Source organism: Mastigoproctus giganteus, chromosome 5 (assembly GCF_048544385.1).
Source record: "Mastigoproctus giganteus isolate SK-2022 chromosome 5, ASM4854438v1, whole genome shotgun sequence".
NCBI lineage: Eukaryota > Metazoa > Arthropoda > Arachnida > Uropygi > Thelyphonidae > Mastigoproctus > Mastigoproctus giganteus.
This window is the reverse complement of record NC_143579.1, coordinates 86,619,814-86,633,907: the sequence shown is the minus strand read 5'-3', so window position 1 is coordinate 86,633,907 and position 14,094 is coordinate 86,619,814. Positions and strand designations below refer to the sequence as shown.

The 14,094-nt window shown below is 37.8% G+C and overlaps 1 protein-coding gene across 1 annotated transcript in view; it reads right to left on the bottom strand.

Annotated features, from left to right (window-relative positions):
* The window catches only part of LOC150085542 (mitochondrial coenzyme A diphosphatase NUDT8-like), a 95,185-nt gene that overhangs the window by 19,384 nt on the left and 61,707 nt on the right, over positions 1–14,094 (bottom strand). Inside the window, exon 4 of the mRNA XM_090374595.1 lies at positions 11,087–11,206. Coding sequence (XP_090230721.1) covers positions 11,087–11,206 — 120 coding nt within the window. The remainder of the gene's footprint in view (positions 1–11,086; positions 11,207–14,094) is intronic.

Sequence of the window (14,094 nt, the reverse complement as noted above, 5' to 3'; positions counted from 1 at the left end):
GGGGTAATGGAAGCTAAAACCAAAGAAGTATTAGCATCAGATATTGAGTTATACCCACATTAAAAACTATGAAATGATTAATTTAATCAAACCCTACTGAAATCCACACTTTTTAAAAGATCTCTGAAGAAATAGGATCAGAACATAAAACACCTCCCTCCTTGGAAAGATTGCGAATTGAAAACTTTTAATAAAGATGTAGCTTTAGAAAAAAATGTTCTGGAAAAAGCCATGCATTCCAATACTATCTGAATGTTATTTCCAGACTTTTCTTTCAAATTAATGGAACTAATTAATGCATGTCATGATGGCAGCAGGTAAATCACAAAAACTGCCATGAAATGCAATAAACTATTTTAAAGTTCTGTGCTTCATTTATTTTTTTTAATATTTTAATTTTATTTATTATTATTTTTTTCCCATTCTCTTTAATCACATAGGAGAAGTGTAGTCTGAAACCTGGAAACTTGGGGACTTGACAAAATATAATCAGAGCACTAAAAGACAGAGAATGCATCAGCAGCTTACTTTTTTGGTATTTACAATACTGTATATGATTTACTTATTTTAATGACAATTTTATTCTTATTTATTCTTTTACCTCTATAACTACAGTATTGGTAAAAATACTGAAGTAATAGAAACAGTTATCTATATAATTTCTTGGTGTATGATATAGATGTCACATAATTTATAATGCAAGTTAAGGATATGAACAAACCAGTCTTCTATTATTCTGAACAGTACATATACACCAGTTCATGTAATACTATATATCCACTAACGTTTGCTCACAGGCAACTGTGATAAAACATTGCTGGGAAAGAGGATTCTGTAATGAAATTCGCCTCAGCTGTGTTCAGACAGCTTTAATGCAGTAGAGGTTTGTCTGTTTTACTTTCTAAAACATTGAACCGAAACAGCTATATAGTATGTAATTAAAAATCAAACGTAACGAATACGGCCATAGAAAAATACACCTGAAAAAAATTTGCCATAATCATTCAGCTTGCCATCAACCAACCTGTTCTGCAGGTTTTTCATTTTAGAGCAATGCCCACAATATGGCCAGGGATTGAAATGTAAAATTTTATGAAACAAAAACTAATTAAAAAATACATTTTTAAATTTAAAACTGAATAAAAATATGTTGATAAATATTTATTTCCCAATTAAATAAATGTATCTTATGGCAACCAGTTTAACTCACATTTCTGATAGCCAGACACAAGACAACATATCACTCTTTCTTGTTAAATAAATTAATAAAGGCTGCTTTTTCTATCAATCACAGCAATAAGAAAAATACAGGGCACAGCACAAATGTTACGCAAGTTGAGGGATAATGAATTGAACAGAACAAAAATTGGCTGCTTTGGGACAGGGGGGAAGCAATTGCATTAGGTGCACAAGGTAATTATGTACTAATCTGATTGAATGAAATGAAAGAATTAAATTCGGTAAAATGCAAACTTAGTTTGGTAGCAGAAGGGTCCTCAAAAGGCTTACCAAGACCCACAATGGTTGATCAGACCTTATTACAAGATTTCAGCTAGATTTTGGCTCTCTATGTGAGACCGATGTAGAATGGGTACACCACTAAAGGCATAGGAAATGGTTCACTGAAGAGTCAGCTTTGCTGGGGCACCTGTTCCACATATTGTTGTACTGTCAAACGTGTTGTCATGGAAGCATTCCACGAGAGTTTCTCATTGAATGCTAACTTCAGTGAGGACAGTGCAACACAAGATGAAATGAGTTTCATTCTTGTTCTGTTCGAATATTGACAAGTCAGGTACCAGTGGTGAAGGAGCTTCCTGACCAATATTATGGTTCCTTTGTACAAAAAAAAGCACTTGTTAGTACCGTATTTTCCGGCTTATAAGACGCACCCTAGTTTTGGCCTCATATTTTGGAAAAAAATAATAACCCTTCTATTATCCTTCGTTACCATTTACGGTGAAACTAAGAAGTGATCTTTTACAGACTGATGTAAATAAAAATTTATAAAAAAATTTTTGATAAAGAAAATAATAATAATAAAATTAAATACGGTAATATATTTTTCTAAAAATAATGGTATACGCTTGGGTAAATGTTCAACCAATAATGAAATGTTTGATTCTAAAAAAAGCTGACAGAAGTAACGTAACAGAAATTCTTACTCACTAAGACAATACGGGCGTCACTTTCTCTTTGTAAAAGACGGTTCGAATTGAAAAATCACGATCCAGTCTAATTAGCCCGCCATACCATAAAAGCGCAAGATCATAGAGGAATACCATAAAAGCACGAGATCATATTATAGAGGAAGCAAACACATGGGAAAATGAAACAAGTTTTTACTAACGTCTGATTGTGAGATTCATATCATGCAGATTTCAACAAATTTTCCATGAAAAAAAGATTACTGGTATATATTGTTGCCATAGATTGTAACCACTGATAATTGTTAAAAATATATTTCAACAGATAAATCTTAAGTAAAATTGGTGTGAATTTCAAAGGGAAGTTTTCAGAACGTTTACCGGCACTGCGTCATCGAAGATGCATTGCCAGTAGTCATTAGGCCTAATCTGACATTGACCATGTAAGACGCAGGGTGATTTTCTGGGTATTTCTTCGTGAAAAAAACCGCGTCTTATAAGCAGAAAATACGGTATATTCCAATATGTGTTGACTACATCTTCTGTAAAATACGATTAGATTTTAAAGAACACTGTAGAGCAGTTCGTCTGTATTATAATTTATCTCTTCAGCTCACAAGTTTTATCAATATACTGATTCTGATTGCACCTGTTCACTTTCACTTCATTAAGGCAGTTGAGAGGCAGTTGAAAAGTCCATGGGCTGACTATGAAAGGTTTATTTCAGGAGTCTGACAACATTTGGTCCTTGAGGTTGTCAGACATTCTCTCAGATATGCCAGACAAGCTGTACTTGATATTTGGGAGTCTAACACGGTTATGGAACTGATATTCGGGTGACACTCAAGTCAAGTGGGCCCAATTTCAGCGAAGTCCGGACAGTCTGTGACAGCCAAATCCTCTGCTTGCGGCTTCACGAAGGTGGGACTGTTAGCAATGCTGGGTATAACCCCATGCACAAGCACACTTTAGGTGACCACCCAGGTGTGAAAAAAACATAAGCAGGGGTTATTCGGGTGACACTCAATCAAGTGGGCCCAATTTCAGCAAAGTCCGGACAGTCTGTGACAGCCAAATCCTCTGCTTGCAGCTTCACGAAGGCGGGACTGTTAGCAATGCTGGGTATAACCCCATGCACAAGCACACTTTAGGTGACCACCCAGGTGTGAAAAAAACATAAGCAGGGGTTATGTTTTTTTATGGAGGAAGGCCACCCTTCTGTGTTACCAGGCAATACTAGATGGTAGATGGCTCTCATCAACCGGTGCAATACCACCACTTTCCTTATTGGAGGACTGAAGTGGTGGAACCCATGTTTAGTCTGCAGCGCTAAGTTCAAGTCAACCCTTCCCCATCTCTTTCATCATGCAGTATCACTGATGACTTTTGAGGTTATGATGGACATAATGGTGAGATCCAATCTTCCTTACATTTCGAGAGTAAAGCTCTAAAATGGTCTTCGCAGACCAGCCGCTAGTTAGTACACTGGACCAAACCTATCAGTAACTCTTTAGGAGGCTTCCGGATCAGCTAGTGTATAATCTTGCTACCTGTACTCTGCTAGATAGTGACTGGAGGGAGTCCAAGTAGTGTATATGTGGGGGGGCATTGTGAAGGCCATGTTATGTCAATGATCTAGGTATATTCTTACCATGTGTACGCCTCCAAAAAAAATTACATTACTTCATACAGCATGTCCCCCACCCACTTTTTCTTACTATCGAATACACCATGAATTGTCAAACTAATAGAGTCAACTTGTCTGCGAAAAGATCTAAATCTCCCAAACACTTCCTAGTTCATTTTACAAATATACTCAAATTCTAATCTCAACGATGTCCATTTCCTTGCAGTCTGCCAAATCCCATGTACTTTTCTGACAGAATCTCAGTTATCAGTTGATTCAACTATTGCTCATCTCATTGGCCAAATTATTTGCGTTATGATTCCTTCTGCCTCAAAGGTGGTACTTGTGAATACGACCATTCCAATATTCCCTGTCAGAGACTTAGTAATTTGGAATCTCCTCTTTTCAATCTTCTCTGGCTTAAAATCTCTCTACCTCATTCTGTCAAATTCATCTATTGTCTCTATCATTCTCCGAACTCCACTAATCACTTTGAGCTCTTTGACTTCCTCTCTTTGCAACTTACCTTTCTCCAGTCCAACTTTCCTAACAGTGAGGTAATTTTCCTTGTTGATTTTAATGTTCACAACTCCAGCTGGCTTCCGTTTTCTAGACAGATCGACCTAGCTGGTCGAGATGTTTAGGCATTGCAATTACTAATGACCTTGCACAGATTGTTCATTTACCTACAAGAATACCAGACAATCCTAACCATACAGCCAACATGCTTGATCTTTTTCTCACAAACAACCCTTCTAAGTACACGGTGGAAGTGAGTGGTCCTTTAGGTACCTCAGATCACAACCTGGTGATTGTCTCTTCTCCAACGGAGCCTTTATCACATTCACAAGCTCCTATTGTTTGGCATTACAAGAATGCAAAATGTGATGACCCGCGAGATTTCTTTTCCTTGGTCGGATTACTGTTTCAAAACTTCTGATGTTAACATTTGCTCAGATCATGTCAGTGAAATTATTCTTGTTGGAATGGAATCTTTTATCCCACACTCCACTTTAAAATCTTGTCCTTTATGTAAACCTTGGTTTTCCAATAAATGTGCTAAGGCTGTTCAAGAGAAGAATGTTGCATATTGTAATTGGCTTGTTTCCAATTCTTCAGGTTTCATTTTCTGCCTACACCAAACTTTGCAACAATTATAAAGCAGCTATTAATCAGTCCAATCTAGATTTCAAACAGGCTAAGATGTAGAAAACTTGCTTCTTGCCCCCCCCCCTTTTTTTTTATGAAAATCCCAAACACGAGAGGTATTAGAATGTATAGTACTTTGTACCGTGCTTGGATTGTAGGGTCAGAAGAGGAAAGAAGGTATTTGTTGACATTAGATTTGAACTTCTGTAGACTGTACTTTTCAGGAAATATGTATGAAGGAAGGCTGTTCCAGAAAACGGCAGTTGAATGAATAAATGAGGAAGATGAAAAGTTAGTTCTGTGAGTTTCAAGTTGGACCGTAAATGGATGTTGGCACGTGGCGGCACGTGTTCTTACTGTTTTGAAAGAGAGAGCCAGAATTAAAGAAGCCAATTCAGAAGAACAGTGCCCAAGGAAGTAAAAGGCATGCAGTAGAAACAGTACGTCAATGAGACAGAGAGTGGAGATACTCTGTTAGAAAGGAGTCATTAATTAACCTAACTGCTCTCTTCTGAATGGAATCTAGAAGCCTGAGAGAAGTTTTGAGGACACTGCCCCAGATGTGGGACCAATATTCCATGGTAGGGTGGATTGGTGATTTGTACAGAGTGAACAGCTGTTTTGAAGAAAAGTAATGCCAAGAGCAAAAGAGAAAACCAAGTTGTTTAGTATAGAGGAAGCAATATTTGTAATGTACTTGTGCCAAGAGAGATTAGAAGTCAGGGTAATCCCCAAAAGAGAGATATCATTTTGCCTAGAAATCGGAGTGTCACCAAAGCTAAGCATAGCAGCAGAAGAATCCTTTTAGCAAGATATAAGATAAGATTGAGTTTTAAAACGATTGAAATCAAATAAGTTGTCTTTACCCACTGGAAAATTACCTGGAGATCGGCATTTAAGGAATTAGTAGTGGATATTCGAAAAGTTGGAGCTGATTGAGCAGTGCAAGGTTTTTCAAAATGGAAAGTGGAATGCAATGTGCTATCATTGAAAAAACTAAGGATAGGATTTCCAGTCAATAGATGAAGCTCATTAATATATAAGAGGAAAAGAGTGGGGGAAAGAACTGAACCTTGGGGGACACCAGCATTAGTGGAGAAGTTAGAAGACAGAGAGCCATCTACCATCACCCTCAGTGAGCAATCAGAGAGAAAACTGGATAACCAATTGCAAAAAACAGTTGGTAATCCATAAGATGGAAGTTTGTTTAGAAGACCTTTATGCCAAACATGATCGAAAGCCTTTGAGATGTCTAGGGCAACTGCTTGTGTTTCACCAAACTTTTCCATTGAATTAGTCCATAAATGGGTAACATAAGCTAAAATATCACCAGTGAATAGACACTGACAGAATCCATACTGGCGATCGTTGATCAGACGGAAGTATTCTAGGTAGTTTAAGAGTTGGCGGTTAATTGATTTCTCCATTACTTTAGAAAGAGTATAAGTAATTGCAATGGGATGATAATTGGATGGGAGGGACTTGTCACCCTTTTTTGGGAACTGGCTGGATGTGAGCAAATTTCCAAGCAGAAGGAAAAACACCTTTGGAATAAGAAAGTGAAAAAAGGCAGCAAAGAACAGGAGTAAGTTGAGGAGCACAGGTTTTGAGAACAAGTGGAGAAATATCATCAGGGCCAGGAACTTTCTTAGCATTGAGATTTGTCAAAATCCTTGTGACATCCTTTTGATGGAAGACCACAGGAGGCATTGAATGGAGCGTGTTGGGAATGGTGGGTGGTGTTTTACCAAGGTCATTAATACATGATTTTGAAGAAAAATGGGATGCTAGCAGGTCAGCTTTATCCTTGGCTGGAGTGACAACAGAATCATCTGGTTTTGACAGAGGTGGGAGCACAGATGAGCAAAAGTTGCAGCCAATAGCTTTGGCAAGAGACCAGAATGATCGGCTACCATTACGGCAAGAAGCAAGTTTTCTACTCTTGGCCTGTTCAAAATCTAGTTTGGACTGATTAAGGACTGTTTTACAATTGTTATGAGCTATGGTATAGGCAGAAAATGAAACTGAAGAATTGAAAACAAGCCAATTACGATATCAACATTCTTCTCTTGAACAGCCTTAGCACATTTAATGGAAAACCAAGGTTTAGATAAAGGACGAGATTTTAAAGTGGAGTGTGGAATAAAGGATTCCAAGCATTCTGGTCAGAACTTTTGCCCATGTCTGCTACCACCTTTGTCAAAACCAGATGGTTCTGTTGTCACTTCAGCCAAGGATAAAGCTGTCCTGCTAGCATCCCATTTTTCTTCCAACTCCTGTATTAATGATCTTGGTAAAACCCTTCCCACCATTCTCAACACGCTCCATTCAATGCCTCCTGTGGTCTTCCATCAAAAGGATGTCAGAAAGATTTTGACGAATCTTGATGCTAAGAAAGTTCCAGGTCCTGATGGTATTTCTCCACTTGTGCTCCTCAACTTACTCCTGTTCCTTGCCACCTTTTTCACTTTCTTATTCCAAAGGTGTTTTTTCTTCTGCTTGGAAATTTGCTAATATCCAGCCACAAATCCACCCCATCCAATTATCGTACCATTGCAATTACTTATTGCAATGAAATTAACTGCCATCTCTGAAACTAGCTAGAAACCTTCTGTCTGATCAACGATCACCAGTATGGATTCCATTAGTGTCGATCCATTGGTGATATTCTGGCTTATGTTACCCATTTTTCGACAAATTAAATGGAAAAGTTTGGTGAAACAAGCAGTTGCTCTTGACATCTCAAAGGCTTTCGATTGTGTTTGGCATAAAGGTCTTCTAAGCAAGCTTCCACCTTATGGTTTGTCAACTGATTTTTGCAATTGGTTATCCAGTTTTCTCTCTGATTGCTCACTGAGGGTGATGGTAGATGGCTCTCTGTCTTCTAACTTCTCCACTAATGCTGGTATCCCCCAAGACTCAGTTCTTTCCCCTACTCTTTTCCGCATGTATATTAATGACCCAATTCCACTTGACTGGAAATCCTATCCATAGTTTTGCTGATGATAGCACATTGCATTCCACTTTCTATGTTGAGAAACCCTGCCCTGCTCAATTAGCTTCAACTTCTCGAATATCTGCTACCAATTCCTTAAATGCTGATCTCCAGGTAATTTTCCAGTGGGGTGAAGACAACTTAGCTGATTTCAATCCTTCTAAAACTCAGTCTTGTCTTATATCTCACAAAAAAGGATTCTTCTGCTACTATGCTTATCTTTAGTGACACTCCAATGTCTTGCAAGTTGGTATATCTCTTTTTGGGATTACCCTGACTTGTAATCTCTCTCTTGGCAAAAGCACCTTACAAATATTGCTTCCTCTGCATCTAAAAAAACTTGGTTTTCTCTTTCCCTCTCGGCGTTACTTTTCTTCCAAACAGCTGTTCACTCTGTACAAATCACAAATCCGCCCTACCATAGAATATTGTTCCCACATCTGGGGTAGAGCTCCCAAAACCTATCTGAGGCTTCAAGATTCCATTCAGAAGAGAGCAGTTAGGTTAATTAATGACTCATCTCTAACAGTGTCTTTCCACTCGCTGTCCCATAGACTTACTGTTTCTGCTGCATGCCTTTTCTATAGATACTTCCATGGGCACTGTTTTTCTGAATTGGCTTCTATAATTCGCTCTCTCTCTCTCTCTCTCTCTCTCTTGCAAAACAGTCTGAACACGTGCCACCACCCACCAACATCCATTTACTGTCTAACTTCAAACTCACAGATCCAACTTTCCATCTTCTCTCGTCTTCTCAACCTCCAACCTAAGCATGGTACTAAGTACTATAGGTTCTAATACCTCTTGCGTTTGGGGTTTTCATTAAAAAAAATATATATATATACATATATATTACTTTTAATGTAATCCCCTTTGGAGTCAATACACTTTTGCCACTGATTCAGCAATGCACTGCAATTATTGCAGCTGCAAATGAAGTTTTCTCTTGGACCTCCAGGAATGTATCCAGTGTAGCAATGCTGTCAATCAGAAAATGGATGCCAGCCAGGTATTTTTTCCAAATTTGGAAATAGATGAAAGCCCAATGGTGCTAGATCTGATGAATACGGATGGTAGTCCAGGATTTCAAAGAAACACTTCATGCAGTGCAGTGCAGCCATGGCAATGACTGATTAGTGAGCAGGCACGTTGTCCTGATGGAACAAGACTCCTTTGCTGAGTTTTCTCTCAGCATTTGTCTGATATTTTCATGTAAATGCCTCACACAAGGTCTGAATAATATTATCTGCCTGGCCTTTCTGAACATTAGTCACTAGCAACACTCCATCATCATACTAAAAACTGATGTCAACCCCTTGCCAGCAGAATCACTTTCTTTTAAGGGTAGAAGAGCTGTGTTTCATTGTTTGGAGTACTCCTTTGTCTCTGGCTGAAATTGATGAACCCTTGTCTCACACCATGTCACAAACCACACAAGGAACTGGTATCTGCTTGAAAACGATGCAAACATTCACCGACTTCACAATTCTTGGGTGTTTTTGATGTGCTGTCAAAACTTTAGGACCCATTGTGCTGACACCTTTTTCATAGAAGAAGCTCTGTTATTGTACACATGTTCAGATGAGATGCCCAACATGCTGGCAATGTACTCAATCACTCATTACCAGATCATGCACACTGTCAACAACTTCTGGAATGACAGGCATTGCAGGTCTTCCACAGTGTGGGCCATCTTCCAGGCTCTCCCTATCTCTCTTGTTTAAATTCTGCTGCCCACATCTTAATCATGGAATAGAAAGGGGCATCCTTCCCCAATGTTGTAACTATTTTTTCTCAAATACTGGATGACTATATGTTGACTGATTTTGTCCATCTCTCCTCATTCACACAGTTCTGTTGACTTCATGACCTGATTAAAAAAAAGACATTATTGAAACTGCATGAACCTTGTTGGATTACTATTTGAAGCGTTATACATTCTATACAGACATTTTTAACACTGTGCTACCCTTTCATACTCGGGCCACAAACTTTTGAAATGCCTCTTGTATGTTATCATGCACAATAAATTGATTGAATTTCTCCACAATACAATTGTTATCTTTCTTATACAGTAAACTCTTTAAATTGAAGTAGTATTCATCCTTTAATGTTTTTGCAGCCAGCATGATTTAAACTGTATAGGTATTGCAATGGTTTTAATTCTTACTAGCTAAACAAACTTGCCTTTGCAACAATTTGCCCCGGTATTACACTAATTTCAAACAGATGGTCTCTACAAAAGGTCAATTGGCCATGACAAATTTGTGAGCAGGCACGAATTGGTTAAAGGGTGAGGCTGCTATGATAGCCTGTTTAAGATCTAACTGGTCCCTCACCAGATAGCAGGTGGTCACATGCAGACAAAACAGTTGAAGAAATTGTTCAACATGATCTGTCATGCTGTAGACAAAATCAGAGTTTTCAAAGTTGTAATATAGTTAATGCTATATACAAAGTAGTATACAGCAATACTACTTTCAAAATTGAAAGTAGTATTGCTGGGTTGCCGGGCAGGTACTTTATCCACTCGGCTAGCCCGGTCGGCCTTCTATTGAATACTGACATTTTTATCTTGTAAGCATACTTTGAACTACTTCAAATTGAAAGACACACTTTTGTTCCCTTAACTTCGAATTAACATGGTATTACTGTACAATAATTATTCATGGAACTGTATTAAAATTTTTACTGAAATATGTATATGATGTCAAGATTATTCTTTGCACCCAGTTCCTCTGTGACAATATCACAGCAGCAGCTAATAAGATTAGGTCAAACAATCCCTCTTTAACAAATCCATGCTGTCACTGCCGTACAGCTACATTCCTATTCACATAACATCATATATGTTCTTTACATGTTCAAAGAGTCACAGTAATACTACTATCCTTAGTTGGTGAACAACTACCTATCCCTTCACAACATTTAACTAACTCTGGTTGGATGCGACATGAAATCAGAAATTATTAAAATTAATTTAAATCTTCAACATTAATTCATTTTATAATTTGGGCATAAAAATTAGAAACTTGACAGAAATGCTAATTAATAATTAAAAAAAGTTACTGCCTGTTACCTCAAGAATTAAAAAAATTAGGAATAAGACATTTTAATATATTTTCTTTCTTATCCACCACATTACTATTTAGAAAGATTCAAAGTTACCTTTGATTGAATGTAGAAGGATCCCCCTTTAGATTTTTCATTTACAGAGAAGAGATGATTATAACTTTTCTCTAACTTTTCACGGTCTAATTTTTCTAGGTTTAAAATTCTTAAGCCTTCCTGAAAAAAAAAAAAAAAAAAAAAGCACAAAAATAGCTCATTTTAAGCTAACTGTCTCCACTTCAGATTTATTTTCCTAATCACTACATGTTGCCTTAAGTAGTCATTATTCATAATATACATTTCTATAAATAAAATTTATAGAAAAAAATATTTATTTATATAAATAAATATTTTTATAGACAGGATAGGAAGGAAGGTAGGATTATGCTGTTAATTAAGAAAAACATAAAATCTAAGGAAGTGCATCCAGTTGACATAAATGGACAATGCCATGTTGAGACAGTTAGTTTGGTGTGACATAGGCACTGGGAAACCAAAAATGAGAGTAGGAATGTGTTACAGGCCCAATGACTCTAATGAGTACAACGAACAACTGTACAGAGAAATAGAATGGGCCAGTAAATCAGATTGTATTATAATGGGGAATTTTAACTTCCAAGATATTGACTGGAACTTGGTGGGTTGGTCACTGGTGTGCGAGGTGCAGAGGGTGTCAAGAAATTAGACGCCAATCTCAGCATTCCGATGGATGCTTATGAGAGTTTGAAGAGTCAATAGATGCCTTTGAATGTATTAAAATGGGGGTCCCATCAAGCTCCCAGCTGTCCAACCAGTGCCAGAGCTCACTGTTGTGCATCACACAAAACAGCAGCAATCTCCAAGGCAAAATGCTCTGGTCCGACAGGAGTTATTGTTGGTGCCTCTTTTATCAAGGAGACGGGTAATATGTGTAAAAAGGATAGGTGCAATAGGACCAGGGTATGTCTGCAGGGGCAAAAGTTGATGATGTTGTAGAACATATCTTTTAAGGGCACAAACAGTGATATTGTTGTGCACATTGGCACTAATGACATTAAGAGTAGAAGATCTGCAGATTTACTTAAAAGTACAGGTTAATGCTGGAAAAAAGTCGTGAGTTAGGTTTAAATTTGAAAGTGTCTGCAATTCTGCACAGACACTATAGGAGGAGTATATGATGAGAGCCTTGTCAATCAATTAGGCCCTGGAGGGATTGTGCAAAGCTCTTGTGTAGAATTTTTCTCAGTGTGGTCTGTTGGTTGGTTGGGGATTTATTTGGATTTGGTTTGGTTTTTTTTTTTTAGGAGCATTAGCAACTAAGGCCATATTGCTCCGGGATATGCGGTGGTCATTCCTTGACCTTTCCGCATCCTCCGTATTTGGTGGTGACGGGCTCGAACCCCGGTCTAATCAAGAAGCGTGCGCTACGCACTGCTGCTCCTTCCCACCTGGCTACGGAGGCGCCTCGATTTATTTGGAACATCAGCATCTATGACCATAATGTGCCAAGCATGGTCTGTACTTGTTAACAGGAGAGACTGCAACTACAGGGATGGAATACACTTAAATAGAAAGGGTGCAAGAGTGTTTGCTGCTGCTATCGAGGCAGTGTTAGGAGGGTTCGAAAACTGCTAGCTTGGGGGTATTCACAGACTAAAAAGTTAATAGTAGCAGCAGGCAGAGGTGAAAGTGATTCTTGCACTGTTTCTATTAGAATAAGCAGAGGCCTGGAAGGTGGGGGGAGGGGCAATGGGGAGTTTAAGGACTAGTGGGAATCATCATGAAACAAATAAAAAAATAGACTGTGTTAGGGTGATTAAGAATAGGTGCATGTATACTTGCATCTACACCAATGCTAGAAGTATAGTAAATAAATTTGATGAATTTGAAGTGCGGATCAAGACATCAAAGGCAGATACTGCTGGGATATCAGAGACATGGTGTCACACAGATATAAACAGTGCAGAATTAGAATTTGGCGAGTACAACATGTACAGAAAGGAGGAGGGGTTATGCTGTTAATTAAGAAAAATATAAAATCTAAGGAAGTGCATCCAGTTGACATATATGGACAGTGTAATGTTGAGTCAGTTTGGTGTGACATAGGAAAGCAAAGATGAGAGTAGGAGTGTGTTATAGGCCTAATAACTCTAATAGTACAACGAACAATTGTGCAGAAAAATAGAATGGGCCAGTAAATCAGACTGTGTTATAACGGGGGATTTTAACTTTCCAGATACTGAATGGAACTTGTGGTTGTGATTCGGAAAATAGAGACTTTCTGCAGTAGCATATTAGAGAGGCAACCAGAGAGTGTAATACCCTTGATCTGGTAATCGGTAATTATTATTCATGTGTTAAGAATTTGCAGATAAAGGAACCACTAGGTGGCAGTGATCAGAGCATACCGATGTGAGATTTACTTAAAGATAAAATTACCATCAGGAGTAAAGGGAAGCATTCAAGGAACTAATCATGGACGCTACTAGGCTTTTCATAACGATTAAGAAATATTGTTCAAGGTTTATGCCCAAATGGATGTCAGATGAACTAATGATTTGTGGCAGAGAAGAAAAATGAAGGGGATGAATATAAATTATCAGGAGACACAGAAGCCTAAGCTAGTATGTAATCAAGTCACAAAGGAGGCTAGGCAAGCAAAGACAGATTACAAGAAATCTTTGGGAAAAGATACTAAGAAAAACAGTAAGGACTTCATTACTTATATAAACTCCAGAAGGAAGGGGATGAATCAAATTGGTCCACTTGATATCGATGGTTCGGCTGTTGCTGATCCTGCTCTCTATCGTTATACTTGGCAAGTAACACCTTGCCATTTAAAATAAATAATAAAAGTAACAGCAAGTATCTTTTAACCAACATATTACAAATTTTTATAAATTGTTTTCAATTTTATTTTCTTAATTGGGGGTTTAATTTTGACAATAATTTAACTCAAGTGCTAGGAAATCAACTGAAAATAAGAAATTAATATTTAAAAAGCATTTTAAAAATGCAAAGCACATTTAAAGAGTACAAAGTTTTAATTTTTTCAAAAACTTACATTTCATAAAGAAACTGAGAGC